This window comes from Oncorhynchus masou, chromosome 27, assembly GCF_036934945.1.
Source record: "Oncorhynchus masou masou isolate Uvic2021 chromosome 27, UVic_Omas_1.1, whole genome shotgun sequence".
Taxonomy (NCBI): Eukaryota; Metazoa; Chordata; class Actinopteri; order Salmoniformes; family Salmonidae; genus Oncorhynchus; species Oncorhynchus masou.
This window is the reverse complement of record NC_088238.1, coordinates 44,190,052-44,204,923: the sequence shown is the minus strand read 5'-3', so window position 1 is coordinate 44,204,923 and position 14,872 is coordinate 44,190,052. Positions and strand designations below refer to the sequence as shown.

At 47.7% G+C, this 14,872-nt stretch overlaps 1 protein-coding gene across 2 annotated transcripts in view; it reads left to right on the top strand.

Moving 5' to 3' along the window:
* The window catches only part of LOC135516252 (ephrin-B3-like), a 108,057-nt gene extending 93,761 nt beyond the window's left edge, over window positions 1–14,296 (top strand). For both annotated transcript variants that reach the window (XM_064940403.1, XM_064940404.1), the window contains exons 4-5: window positions 3,488–3,559; window positions 9,903–14,296. In XM_064940403.1, the coding sequence (XP_064796475.1) occupies window positions 3,488–3,559; window positions 9,903–10,354 (524 nt within the window). In that variant the 3' untranslated portion in view covers window positions 10,355–14,296. The remainder of the gene's footprint in view (window positions 1–3,487; window positions 3,560–9,902) is intronic.
* Window positions 14,297–14,872: the final 576 nt, after the last annotated feature.

Here is a 14,872-nt window from a genome sequence, read left to right as displayed (position 1 = left end):
TCTTCTCTGTGTGTTGTTGTACAAGCTCTCTTCTCTGTGTGTTGTTGTACAAGCTCTCTTCTCTGTGTGTTGTTGTACAAGCTCTCTTCTCTGTGTGTTGTTGTACAAGCTCTCTTGTGTTGTTGTACAAGCTCTCTTCTCTGTGTTTGTTGTACAAGCTCTGTGTGTTGTTGTACAAGCTCTCTTCTCTGTGTGTTGTTGTACAAGCTCTCTTCTCTGTGTGTTGTTGTGGAAGCTCTCTTCTCTGTGTGTTGTTGTGGAAGCTCTCTTCTCTGTGTGTTGTTGTACAAGCTCTCTTCTCTGTGTGTTGTTGTACGAGCTCTCTTCTCTGTGTGTTGTTGTACGAGCTCTCTTCTCTGTGTGTTGATGTGGAAGCTGTTCTCCTGAGAGGGAAGTGGTGCTGCTGTGTCTCCATCATTATCCACAGCCCACCCAGGGGAGAAGAGTAGCACTCCCTATATCCCTCTTTTCTTTCTATCTCCCGCTCTCTTTCTTTCGTTGCTGCTTGAATGAAAACCGCCATCATTGATTCCCTCCCTTCCTCTCTCTTGTCCTCCTCACCTCTGTTCTCTTGGGTTTCACACTAATTTGCAGGTCCACCTTTCATGTCCCTCTCTCTCTCTCTCACCTTTCATTTCCCTCTCTCTCTCTCACCTTTCATGTCCCTCTCTCTCTCTCACCTTTCATGTCCCTCTCTCTCTCTCTCTCTCCTTTCATGTCCCTCTCTCTCTCTCCTTTCATGTCTCTCTCTCTCACCTTGCATGTCCTTCTCTCTCACCTTTCATGTCCCTCTCTCTCTCTCACCTTTCATGTCTCTCTCTCTCTCACCTTTCATGTCTTCTCTCTCTCTCTCACCTTTCTCTCTCACCTTTCATGTCTCTCTCTCTCTCTCTCTCACCTTTCATGTCCTCTCTCTCTCTCACCTTTCATGTCTCTCTCTCTCACCTTTCATGTCTCTCTCTCCTTTCATGTCTCTCTCTCTCTCACCTTTCATGTCCTTCTCTCTCTCTCTCACCTTTCATGTCTCTCTCACCTTTCATGTCTCTCTCTCTTTCATGTCCTTCATGTCTCTCTCTCACCTTTCATGTCTCTCTCTCTCTCACCTTTCATGTCCTCTCACCTTTCATGTCTCACCTTTCATGTCCCTCTCAAAATTAAATACAAAAATCTCACCTTTCATGTCCTTTGTAAAAATTTGGAATCTCTCTCACCTATTTATCATGTCATCTCTGTCTCTCCTCACCTTTCATGTCCCTCTCTGTCTCTCACCTTTCATGTCCCTCTCTTCTCTTCTCTGTTTAGGGTCAGATAGCACCTTTCATGTCCCTCTGTAAATATGATTCCTCTCTTATTGGAATTCTTTCTTTTGAAGCACCTTTCATGTCCCTGACTCTCTCTGGGCTCACCTTGCATGTTTTAATGATCTTTTCTGTATTTTCTTATTACTGGAAAACTCTCTCTCACCTTTCATGTCTGCTGTAGGGCTTCAATTGGATGTTTGTCCCACATTTTAAAGTCCAGTTTATTGAGTGGCCCCCAAACCTCACTTCCACCTTTCATGTCAAATATTTTAGTCTTCTAATTGGGATGTTGATTTTGAATAATTTCATTTTTATTGCATACATTGCTCTCGGGCTTTTTCTTTGAGTGCATTCACCTTTTTCATGTCCCAAGATTGTAATTTTTTGTGTGTTCAATTAAGGTGTTGTTCTCTGACATCTCTCTCCACCTTTCATGCTTTTAATTTTCTGTTGAAGACCTTCTTTGGTTGGTGATAGAAGTACCACGTCATCAGCATATAGCAGGTCTCTCACCTTTCATGTATCTCAAACTCTTGTCTCACCTTTCATGTCTGTTCTCTCACCATACATTTTATTAAGTCATATCTCTTACCACTCTCTCACTTTGTATGTCTCTCTCTCTCTCACCTTTCATGTCCCTCTCTCTCTCTCACCTTTCATGTCCCTCTCTCTCTCACCTTTCATGTCCCTCTCTCTCTCACCTTTCATGTCCCTCTCTCTCTTGCTCACTCCTCTCTTACTCATCTTCCTTTCTCCCTTACCTCTCTTGCCCTCCACGCCCCTCTCTCTCTGTCTGTCTTCCATTTTTCTTGCGCCCTCTCTTTCTACCTCATTCATCCTCTTTCTCTCCTTGCCTACCCGTCCTGTCTCTTTCTCCCCATCCAATAGCTCCTTTATTCCCCCCCTCTCCCTGTGTTATCTGTTGTGGGTTTGAAAGGTCACCTCTGCTCTGTTTGTCATCTAAACACACGGTGTGCCGCCTCATAGAGATCTCTGATGAGATTTGGAGCGCCGCTCAGCTCTGAAACACACACAGGCGCGCACACACACACACACACACACACACACACACACACACACACACACACACACACAGAGAGTCTTAGAAACCTGCACGTTCCCGAGAAACACACACACACACACACACACACACTTTATATTTTACTATCCTTGTGGAGACCTACAATTGGTTTCCATTACAGGTCCTATTTTCCCGAACCCTAACTCCTAAACATAACCCCCAACCCTAATTCTAACCCTAATTCTAACCCCGTAGCCTAATGGGGATGTAGGAAATGTCCCCACGAGGGAGAATGATCCTTATTTTACTTCTGGGGACTTGTGAGGATTACCCACAAGGATAATAATACACACAAGCTCTCACACACACACCCTCAAATGCACACAGCACTCACAAGCACCAGCAGTCCTATTGATCCAAACACCCCTCATGCCAAGTTCTGATTGGCTGTCTGTCTTCAGAGGGCCTGTCGAACCAATAATACCTGCCACTGTGTATGGACCTCCGTAAATGTCAGTTAGTGTAGAATTATAGCTCAGCACATAGAGAGAGTGTGTGTGTGTGTGTGTGTGTGTGTGTGTGTGTGTGTGTGTGTGTGTGTGTGTGTGTGTGTGTGTGTGTGTGTGTGTGTGTGTGTGTGTGTGTGTGTGTGTGTGTGTGTGTGTGTGCATAACACAGCATAACAGGGCTGTCTATTATGTCCCTCTCGGTAAATCTATACGGCACTCTGTCATAGCCCCAGCGAGAGGATATTAGGGCCGCCCCAAATGGCACGCTATTCCCTTTATAGTGCACAACGTTTGATCGGGGCCCGTAGGGTAGTGCACTAGGAAGGGCATACGGTGCCGTTTTTGGGGGCCGCGGCCTAGCATGACAGTGGGGCCGTTCGCTGTCTGGCAGGTGGGAGGGCGTGGAGACGGTTTTGTTTGCAGTTTTATATTCACTGTGGTACTTTTACAAATGGAAACCCTTTAAGTATCCCGTTTTTTACTATAGTTGGAGAGCTGTTTTAGAAAATGACATCAATATTTAGTTTCATTGAATGGGCCTTTTTATAGCTCAGACAGAGCCTATGTGTAGTCAGTGGGCCTGTTTTGAGGTTGTTTTCATGTTGACGGGATGTGTTATCTTGACCGTCGTACCACCCTGTTTTTTTCCCCCTCAGACCCATATGGACTGCCCCCGAAACCTGCCAAACCAGACCAAAGTGCGGGCCGTACCAACACCAGAAATACAGGTAAGAGGGGTGTGGAGGAGCTTACACACTTACACCACCAGGAGGATACCACAACCAGTCTGAAATGACAAAAAAAGCAAGTGAATGAGTGAGTAAAGAAAGAAGGAAGCGACAGAGAACGAGGGACGGAAAAAAAAACGACAGATGGAGGATACAAGCCGGCGACATCTGTGGGATCTCTCTATTTAAATCCATCCCTCTATCTCTCTCATCCCTCTCCCTCTCTGTCCATCCCCTCTTTTCTTCTCCTTCCCTCAGAGCTAAGTGCCGCAGGCGAAGAACGACGGCTCTAATAGCTGCCCAGGGAGCGGTGTGGGGGGGGAGAAAGAGACCAGGGGCGCCATTTGAAGGAGTTATTATTGTCATTAGTTTGAGCGGCCTGGTTTCTGTTGGTCCGCGGAGAGAAGGAAGAGAAGAAGAGAGAGGAGAGGAGAATGATAAATCTGAGTAGTGGGAGAGGAGAGGGAGAGAGGACAGGAGAGGGGAAGACAAGAGTAGAGGAAAGGGGAGGAGGGGAGGAGTGAGGAAAGAAGAGGACGATGAAAGGATAGAGGAGAGGAGCGAGGGAGGGAGGGATGTTGTCTCATGGCAGGGAACTTGTTGACCTGGTCTTTGTATGCTGGCTGGTTCTGTCTCTCCCAACCACATACAGACTGTCCCAAATGGCACCATATTCCCTATTAAAGTGCACTACGTTTGACCAGAGTCCTAAGGGGCCCGGTCCAAAGTAGTGCACTATATAGGGAATACGGTGCCATTTGGGACATGGCCATACAGGCCATCTCTACTCTCTAATGTGAAGTGGATATGAGAGAACTGATGAGAGATGGAGAGAGAGAGAAGAAAGCAGAGGGCGAGAGACACGAGAGCAAAGGAGAAAGCGCAGGAGACAGAAAAAGGGAGGGGGGAGAGGAAGGGAAGGGAAAAGATTTCACTGTTGAAGGAGCAGAAAACCGACAGAGGAGAAGCAAGAGGTATGGAGAGTACTGTTGAATAGGAGAGAGAGAGAGAGATGGAAGGTGGGGAGTACTGTTGAATAGGAGATGGAAGGATGGAAGGGGGAGAGTACTGTTGAATAGGAGAGAGAGAGAGAGTGGGGAGTGAGAGATGGAAGGTAGGGGAGAGTACTGTTGAATAGGAGAGAGAGAGAGTGGGGAGTGAGAGATGGAAGGTAGGGAGAGTACTGTTGAATAGGAGAGAGAGAGAGAGAGTGGGGAGTGAGAGATGGAAGGGAGGGAGAGTACTGTTGAATAGGAGAGAGAGAGAGAGTGGGGAGTGAGAGATGGAAGGTAGGGAGAGTACTGTTGAATAGGAGAGAGAGAGAGAGTGGGGAGTGAGAGATGGAAGGGAGGGAGAGTACTGTTGAATAGGAGAGAGAGAGAGAGAGAGAGTGGGGAGTGAGAGATGGAAGGTAGGGAGAGTACTGTTGAATAGGAGAGAGAGAGATGGGGGAAGGGAGAGATGGAAGGTAGGGAGAGTACTGTTGAATAGGAGAGAGAGAGAGAGTGGGGAGTGAGAGATGGAAGGTAGGGAGAGTACTGTTGAATAGGAGAGAATAGGAAGAGAGAGACTGTTGAATAGGAGAGAGAGAGAGAGTGGGGAGTGAGAGATGGAAGGTAGGGAGAGTACTGTTGAATAGGAAGAGAGAGAGAGTGGGGAGTGAGAGATGGAAGGGAGGGAGAGTACTGGAATAGGAGGGAGAGTACTGTTGAATAGGAGAGAGAGAGAGAGTGGGGAGTTGAATAGGAGAGAGAGAGAGAGTGGGGAGTGAGAGATGGAAGGTAGGGAGAGTACTGTTGAATAGGAGAGAGAGAGAGAGTGGGGGGAGTGAGAGATGGAAGGTAGGGAGAGTACTGTTGAATAGGAGAGAGAGAGAGTGGGGAGTGAGAGATGGAAGGTAGGGAGAGTACTGTTGAATAGGAGAGAGAGAGAGAGAGTGGGGAGTGAGAGATGGAAGGTAGGGAGAGTACTGTTGAATAGGAGAGAGAGAGAGAGTGGGAGATGGAAGTGAGAGAGTGGAATAGGAGAGGGAGAGTGGGGACTGAGAGATGGAAGGTAGGAGAGAGTACTGTTGAATAGGAGAGAGAGAGAGTGGGGAGTGAGAGATGGAAGGGAGGGAGAGTACTGTTGAATAGGAGAGAGAGAGAGAGTGGGGAGTGAGAGATGGAAGGGAGGGAGAGTACTGTTGAATAGGAGAGAGAGAGAGAGAGTGGGGAGTGAGAGATGGAAGGGAGGGAGAGTACTGTTGAATAGGAGAGAGAGAGAGAGAGTGGGGAGTGAGGATGGAAGGGGAGAGAGTACTGTTGAATAGGAGAGAGAGAGAGAGAGGGGGGGAGTGAGAGATGGAAGGGAGGGAGAGTACTGTTGAATAGGAGAGAGAGAGAGAGGGGGAGTGAGAGATGGAAGGGAGGGAGAGTACTGTTGAATAGGAGAGAGAGAGTACTGTTGAATGGAAGGAGGGAGAGTACTGTTGAGGAGAGTGGGAGAGAGAGAAGGTAGGGAGAGTACTGTGAGGGAGTGAGAGATGGAAGGGAGGGAGAGTACTGTTGAATAGGAGAGAGAGAGAGAGAGTGGGGAGTGAGAGATGGAAGGGAGGGAGAGTACTGTTGAATAGGAGAGAGAGAGAGAGAGTGGGGAGTGAGAGATGGAAGGGAGGGAGAGTACTGTTGAATAGGAGAGAGGAGAGAGTGAGAGATGGAAGGGAGGAGAGTACTGTTGAATAGGAGAGAGAGAGAGAGTGGGGAGTGAGAGATGGAAGGTAGGGAGAGTACTGTTGAATAGGAGAGAGAGAGAGAGTGGGGAGTGAGAGATGGAAGGGAGGGAGAGTACTGTTGAATAGGAGAGAGAGAGAGAGTGGGGAGTGAGAGATGGAAGGGAGGGAGAGTACTGTTGAATAGGAGAGAGAGAGAGAGTGGGGAGTGAGGAAGATGGAAGGAGAGAGAGAGAGAGTGGGGAGGGAGATGGAAGGTACTGTTGAATAGGAGAGAGAGAGAGAGTGGGGAGTGAGAGATGGAAGGAGTACTGTTGAATAGGAGATGGAAGGATGGAGGGGGGAGAGTACTGTTGAATAGGAGAGAGAGAGAGAGTGGGGAGTGAGAGATGGAAGGTAGGGAGAGTACTGTTGAATAGGAGAGAGAGAGAGAGTGGGGAGTGAGAGATGGAAAGGGAGGGAGAGAGAACAAGGGAAAAGGATGATAATAGACAGAGCTGGTGAAAGGAGGAGGAGGAGGAGGAGATGGAGCGAGGGAGAGATGGTGGAGGGATGGAGGGAACGAGAGAGAAATGTTGGGGGGACGGAGGGAATGAGAGAGGGATGAAGGGAAGAACGCGAGAGGCGGAGAGCGGAATTGGCGTCTAGTATTAGTGTTTTGTCAGTCAGCTAGACAATCAGTCAGTCCTGCATGCATGGTAGGGGGCTCACAGTAGAGGGTGAGGAAGGAGCGAGGGTGGTGAGGAGGGGGAGGCACAGAGCAAGGGAAGTCATTATGTCCACAAAAACCCAGAGAGTGGGAGAGCCACGGAGCGAGGAAGGAAGACGGGGAAGAGAGGGAGAGAAAACGAGGGGGGAAATGTGCCAAGGATAATGATAACCCAATCCCACGACCGCGCCTCGCATTACCGCCCTAACCGCTACCACCGCCAACGTTTGCACGGTCAACACGACCATTCCTCGCAGGCGGTCCCAAACCCAACAAACACCTGCTGGGCTATGACCTGCCATGCGGTCGGACCATGCGATTGGGACCAGGTTCCAACCAGGCAGCATCACTGTGTGCTCTCTAGCTTTAGAGACCCAGATTGTGCCCCAAATGGCACCCGACTCCCTGTATAGTGAACTACTTTCTTTTATTACCAAAGCCATATGGCACCCTATTCCCTGTAAAATGCACTACTTTTTACCAAAGCCATATGGCACCCTATTCCCTGTAAAGTGCACTACTTTTTACCAAAGCCATATAGCACCCTATTCCCTGTAAAGTGCACTACTTTTTACCAAAGCCATATGGCACCCTATTCCCTATACAGTGCACTAAATAGAGAGTGGGGTGGTGTTTGGGATGGCGCCCAAACCAGCCAACTGTTCTGACTCCTTTATGTGGGCACGCGCCAATGCAACATAAACAACGTTGTTAGGCTTAAGCGATGGAGTGTGCCGCCTCGATCCCCTCACTGTGGATGGCTGTCGCTTCTAGCCAGAGCCACGGCGTCTCAGTCGGTCTCCATAGGCGCACAGGAGCATTCCAAACCCTCTCCGATCCATTCCTGTTGGGATGTTTCTGCCACTGTAACTACAGGGAGACTGTGTCCAAACCCTCTCCGATCCATTCCTGTTGGGATGTTTCTGCCACTGTAACTACAGGGAGACTGTGTCCAAACCCTCTCCGATCCATTCCTGTTGGGATGTTTCTGCCACTGTAACTACAGGGAGACTGTGTCCAAACCCTCTCCGATCCATTCCTGTTGGGATGTTTCTGCCACTGTAACTACAGGGAGACTGTGTCCAAACCCTCTCCGATCCATTCCTGTTGGGATGTTTCTGCCACTGTAACTACAGGGAGACTGTGTCCAAACCCTCTCCGATCCATTCCTGTTGGGATGTTTCTGCCACTGTAACTACAGGGAGACTGTGTCCAAACCCTCTCCATCCATTCCTGTTGGGATGTTTCTGCCACTGTAACTACAGGGAGACTGTGTCCAAACCCTCTCCGATCCATTCCTGTTGGGATGTTTCTGCCACTGTAACTACAGGGAGACTGTGTCCAAACCCTCTCCGATCCATTCCTGTTGGGATGTTTCTGCCACTGTAACTACAGGGAGACTGTGTCCAAACCCTCTCCGATCCATTCCTGTTGGGATGTTTCTGCCACTGTAACTACAGGGAGACTGTGTCCAAACCCTCTCCGATCCATTCCTGTTGGGATGTTTCTGCCACTGTAACTACAGGGAGACGGTGTCGTACAGATATGTTTACTGGCGCGTAATATGTACTGTGTATATAGAAGAGGTTGCACCCTGAAGAAGGCAAGGCGGACTGTTGGTTTAAGGTTTCTGAATTGCCTCTGAGAGGTACAGTGTCATTTCTTGTATACACGTCAAAGTCTGTTAAATCAAATCAAATTGTATTTGTCAACGTGCTCCGGGTAGAACAGGTGTAGACCTTACCGCGAAATGCTTACTTTACAAGCCCTTAACCCATAATGCAGTTCTAAGAAAATAGAGTTGAGAAAATATTTACTTTAATATATTTTTTAACTTAATTTTAAGTTAATTTAGTAACACAATAAAATAACAATAAAGAGACTATATACAGGGGGTACTGGTACCGAGCCAAGCTATGGAGGTAAAAGTTAGTCGAGGTGATATGTACATTTAGGTGACTTGTGTGACTGGAGTCTGACAACTTTTGGGGCCTTCCTCTGACACCGCCTAGTATATAGGTCCTGGATGGCAGGAAGCTTGGCCCCAGTGATGTACTGGGCCATTCGCACTACGCTCTGTAGCGCCTTACGGTCAGAGGCCAGGCAGTTGCCATACCAGGCGGTGATGCAACCGGTCAGGATGCTCTCGATGGTGCAGCTGTAAATCTTTTTGAGGATCTGGAGACCCTTGCCACATTTTTTCTCCTGAGGGGGAAAAGGCATTGCCGTGCCCTCTTCATGACTTTTTGGGTGTGTTTGGACCATGATAGGTTGTTGGTGATGTGGACACCAAGGAACTTGAAACTCTTAACCCGCTCCACTACAACCCCATCGATGTGAAGTCCAGGATCCAGTTGCAGATGGAGGTGTTTAGTTCCAGGGTCCTTAGCTTAGTGATGAGCTTTGTGGGCACTATGGTGTTGAACCCTGAACTGTAGTCAATAAACAGCATTCTCACGTAAGTGTTCCTTTTGTCCAGGTGGGAAAGGGCAGTGTGGAGTACGATTGAGATTGTGTCATCTGTGGATCTGTTGGGGCGGTATGCAAATTGGAGAGGGTCTAGGGTTTTCCGGGATGATGGTGTTGATGTGAGCCATGACCAGCCTTTCAAAGCACTTCATGGCTACAGACATGAGTGCTACGGGTTGGTAGTATTTAGGCAGGTTACCTTGGTGTTCTTGGGCACAGGGACTATGGTGGTCTGCTTGAAACATGTTGGTGTTACAGACTCAGACAGGGAGAAGTTGAAAATGTCAGTGAAGACACTTGCCAGTTGGTCAGTACATGCTCTGAGTACACGTCCCGGTAATCCGTCCGGCTCCACGGCCTTGTGAATGTTGACCTGTTTAAAGGTAAAGTTACATAACATTGTATTTGTCTTTTATAAGGTTATAAAAATCATATTTTTTTGTGTCATTCTACAGGTGGTGCTGGTAACGCCACCCATCCCAGAGTTCCTAGCGATGGCGCCGGGGATTCGGGAGGCGCAGGGGGCGAGAATGGACCCCTCCCGCCATCCAACGTGGCCGTCATCGCCGGCGCTGCAGGGGGCTCCGCCTTCCTCCTCCTGGTCACCGCGGTGATCTGCGTGGTGTGTTACCGGCGGCGACACGCCAAGCACTCGGAGTCCCACCACCCGCCCCTGTCACTCTCCTCCCTCACCAGCCCCAAGAGGCATGGCGGCGGGCACGGCGGCGGACATGGGGGCGGTAACAACAACGGCTCGGAACCCAGTGACATCATCATCCCGCTGCGGGCTTCGGACTCGGCATACTGCCCTCACTACGAGAAGGTGAGCGGGGACTACGGTCACCCCGTCTACATCGTCCAGGAGATGCCCCCCCAGAGTCCAGCAAACATCTACTACAAAGTATGAGGGCAGTTGCCATGACAACCTACAGTACTACCAACTACCATTTTACCCTGTCCTGTACAGTACAGTACCACCTACAGCCCACCTACAATATACCCTGTCCTATATAGTACAGTACCACGTAAAACCTACCTACAGTAATCCATCACTGACTTACCCTCCAAAACCACCAAGATCTTCAGTCCCTTATACAGTATCTGAACTTCCCTATCCAACCCCAGTCCAGCCACAGGTGTGTGCATCTAGCTAACTGAAGAGGCCATCCGTACGCCCACCACTCTTCACTCGACTGTGTCACTAAGCTAAGTATGGAGGGTTTAGTATATAGCCCCACCGGCCCCTTAAAAGAGGACAGGACTGGCAAGAGACTCTGGGGCCCACTTTTCTTTTTTTTTGTCTCACCATGAATCAACCCCCCCCACCCCACCCACCAGAGCTGAAGAGAAGAGTCCCCTCCCTGTACACCATGAGGATAAGTGTGTGAGAACATGCACACCAAGCTAGTGTGAGAGAACACACACTAGTACCGCCACAACTTGGACTTCTGGGACTCTGACCCTTAGAAAACCCACTGACCAACCACATCCTGAGATCTCTGTATTTCTCTAATGCTCCTGTCCTGTATCAGACCTACCTGCCTCCTGATTGGACCCTGAGGCTAACTGTGGCCCTTGATGTTATAACTCACAAATAGGATCCTAGTTTGTTTGTGTGTGTATGGTTTCTCATTGGACCAGGGGCCTCTGACTCTCTCACCCAATCAGAAAGCTGGGCTGGGGTCACGTGATCAATCGGTCAGACCAATCGAGTCTTAGTGACATTCAGAATCTTGTATATTTTAATAACGTGTGTGTGTGTGTGTGTGTGTGTGTGTGCGTGTGTGGGAGACTAGGATAATAATTCTGACACTGCTGTTGCACAGAAGTGTGTGTGCAGTTAATGTGCTTTAGTACTGTGTGTGTGTGTGTGTGTGTGTGTGTGTGTGTGTGTGTGTGTGTGTGTGTGTGTGTGTGTGTGTGTGTGTGTTAATCTGTGTATACGCTACATGCGAGTGAATGTGTGTGTTCGCGTGTCTTTAGACTTGTCTTAAAAACCAAAACACAAAAAAGTGAGTGAACATAAAAGGTGTGTTTTTTTTATCGCTAGCAACACTTACAGATTATATATGAATATCCAGTCAATAATTTCTAGACGTCTTGTTTTTTTTTAAATTGTTTTTTATTTTGATTCCTCCACTTGTAAAACAACACTTCTGTTATACTGCTAGATCTTTTTTATCCTGTGCTTTCTTGTTTGCTATTTAGAAACCTGACCCTGTTTCCTTCCCCTTTGAGTTGTAAATTAATTTAATCTCTTTGTTTTTCTTTCCTTGGCGAACTGAGGTCGTTTCTCTCTCCCTCTCTCTCTCTCTCATCGCCTCCCTCCCCCCTCTGGGCCTCCCCCTATGTATATTTTTATAGTTCTTGTACTATGCTGTAGTTTTGAAGTTTAGGCCTCGTTTGTGGAAGTTGTTGAGGTAGAAACCATCTATGAAAGTTTTTTTCAAACGCTTTTGAGCACAAGGAAAAGCAAGGGGGGAAATGAACGAGGTTCCAAATGAAATGAAATAGAATGAAAAGAAAGAGCGGGAACCGGAGTCGCTGTCTAGGGGGAGAAGAGAAAGAGCGACTGAATGTGGAACTTTTTTTTTTTTTTTTTTTTTAAAGAGAGAAAAGACTGAAGAAGGAATTGCACACTAAAGAAAAGGAAGAGCGCGAGAAGAGATGGAAAAGTGGGGGGATGGGAGGTGAATGGAGCGATGAGAGAGAAGAATCCCTGGGAAGGATAGAGAGAGTGAAACATTGACTGTGGCGGAAGAGAGGAGCCTTTCCTTTAATGGAGTGCTGAGAAGGAGTGATGGACCCTGGGAGGACGGAGGAAAGGAACAGACACACAGCTGAAAGAGATTTCAGGGGGAAATCTCACTGTGGAATAAGGAGGAGAATTTCATCGAAAACACACACACACACACATTGACAGATAGACACACATTCAAGATAACAGACACCGACAATTCTCTTTTCTCCGAAGGGAAATGGCACGTTTCAAATTCTCCCGATTTCCCCCTTAAACAGCTTTATGTATCAGACACCTCTCTACACTGATTATATCGACACAGACACACTGAGCCCCTCTCACATTCTCTTTCACTGTCACAACACGCACACACATACATGCCGTACATGTATACGCCAATTTCACACACACTCTCTCTGTCTGGCTCTCTCTGCATCCCTCTCTCTGCCACCCACACACACACACACACACACACACACACACACACACACACACACACACACACACACACTGATTGCTCCCATGCGGCTCCCTATTTCTGACACAGTCCTGGCTTTGATACACACCTCTGTGTGTGACAGAAGGATTAAAAGAGGGTGTGCGCGTCCTGTTTTTGTGCGTGTGTGTACGTGTTTAGCTATAGGGAGTTCCCGCAAGAATAGTAAACAAGCAAACATTTGACCGCCTGGGGACATTTTGTTAGTCCCCAGGTTAGGGAAAACAAGGTTTTGAATGGGACTGAATTGTGTCTTCCCACAAGGGTAGTTATACAAGACTGTGTTTGTATGGGTGTTTTTCTGAAACCAGTTCCTGCCATTCTCTTAGCCTGGTTAATTAGTTTTCACTCCCTTTTTCGGGGGCAAAGCTTTCGTCAAAACGTGCCGTGTGTTAAGTTGTGCTGTATCGGCGAGCTGCTACTTAGTATTGTTGAGTGTTAGACCCACGACGTGTTCAAAACAGGCACAACGACCTGCAAATGCACACATACGCTAAGAAAATAGCAGACAATAGGTGCCGTGCCATACTTTGAAATATCCCTCATGCTCAACAGGTGGATGTTTGTTCCCAAAGCTTCACTCCACGTGTGTTTTTATTCATATACACACTTGCTCAAAAAGCTTTATTTGAAATATCGCGTTCATCTTTTTTTTTACTACTACACCTACTCTCTATCTCACATCATTTGTATGTTGTGTAATCTGTTCCCATTATGCTTTTTGAACTTAGAAAGTGTTACGGAGAAGTTGACTAATTAGGGTAAAAGTTTCATCCCAATTTCTGTCCTGCAGCATCAGGATCTTGGTTTTTATGTATGTGGGAATCTGTCTTGTCTCCTGTACAAATACATGACCACCAGGAATTCTGTATACCTTCAAAAACACGCTCAAAGCCAAACTACAAAGGCTCTCTGAGTTCTGAAATCCTCTGACACTCTAAATGGACAGTATTTGACAAAGATGGCTGCTGCCATGAACATAAACACTTGGATAAACTTCCTGGACTTTGTGGAGTTGTGGAATCCAAGTGTGGAATCAGAATGTTGCTCATTCGCAAAATGGTTCCTTCTCTCTCTCCTCTCCCTCTTCATCCTCCTCTCCTCTTTTTTTCACAGAGGAGAATCTCCCTCCGGGACTCAAAGCTTGGGCTTTTTTGTTGTCATGTCAGTCGGTGTTTTACTAAAAGGTTGTCTCTCTCTCTTTCACTGTTTGCTTTTGACTGTTTTCAATGTGTTGGATTTTTTCTCATGGATCCTCATTTCAAAAAGAGAGGTTTCTTGTTTTGTGAAAACGCACCCCCCCCCCCCACCCCACCCCTCTGTTGGTGTGTGTGTGTGTGTGTGTGAGTGTGTTTCCTTGTCCCAATAGCCAGCAGGTCGAGGCGACAGAGAGCCGGCTGGCTCTTGTATGTGATGTCTTGAGACTTTTTGTATTGGGACACCACTGTGTGAGATGAGTTTGTGTCCACCTTCTCCTTTCCGCTCCCCCCATTCCTCCCGTCACTATGACCTCCTCCTCCTCCTCTCTTTCTCTCCTCCAACACACCTCTAAAGGGAGGAAAAAACTAGTACATTCCTGCTTTGGAAAAATGTTGATTAAAAAAATTATGTTTAAGCACCACTCTCTGGTCTGGTCGTGAGTTCATTATTTTTTGATGAAGTGTGAAGATCTTTGCGTGTGTGTGTGTGTGTGTGTGTGTGTGTGTGTGTGTGTGTGTGTGTGTGTGTGTCGTGCTTGCCGTGCCTGGAAGGGGTCACGTACTCCAGTGAGGCCCAGTTTCTCAGATGTAACCCTTTCAGGTCTCTCTCCTATGGGGGGTTTCTTAGCAGGGTTCCATTCACTGTTTCTCTATAAAGGTACCCATTCAGTCCACACACACACTGCTCCCCCAGTTGCGTTATCAACCAGTTATCTACCACAGCTTCGTTAGTGTTGGGTGTTGCTTAGCAACGTATCGACATAGATGACCGTCAGCCCTAACAGCTGTACCAACTCTCTCTCTCCCCCATTCTGTAACAACTCCCTTTCTCTCTCCCTCTCTCTCTCCCCCATTCTGTAACAACTCCCTTTCTCTCTCCCTCTCTCTCTCTCCCCCATTCTGTAACAACTCCCTCTCTCTCTCTATCCCCCATTCTGTAACAACTCCCTTTCTCTCTCCCTCTCTCTCTCCCCCATTCTGTAACAACTC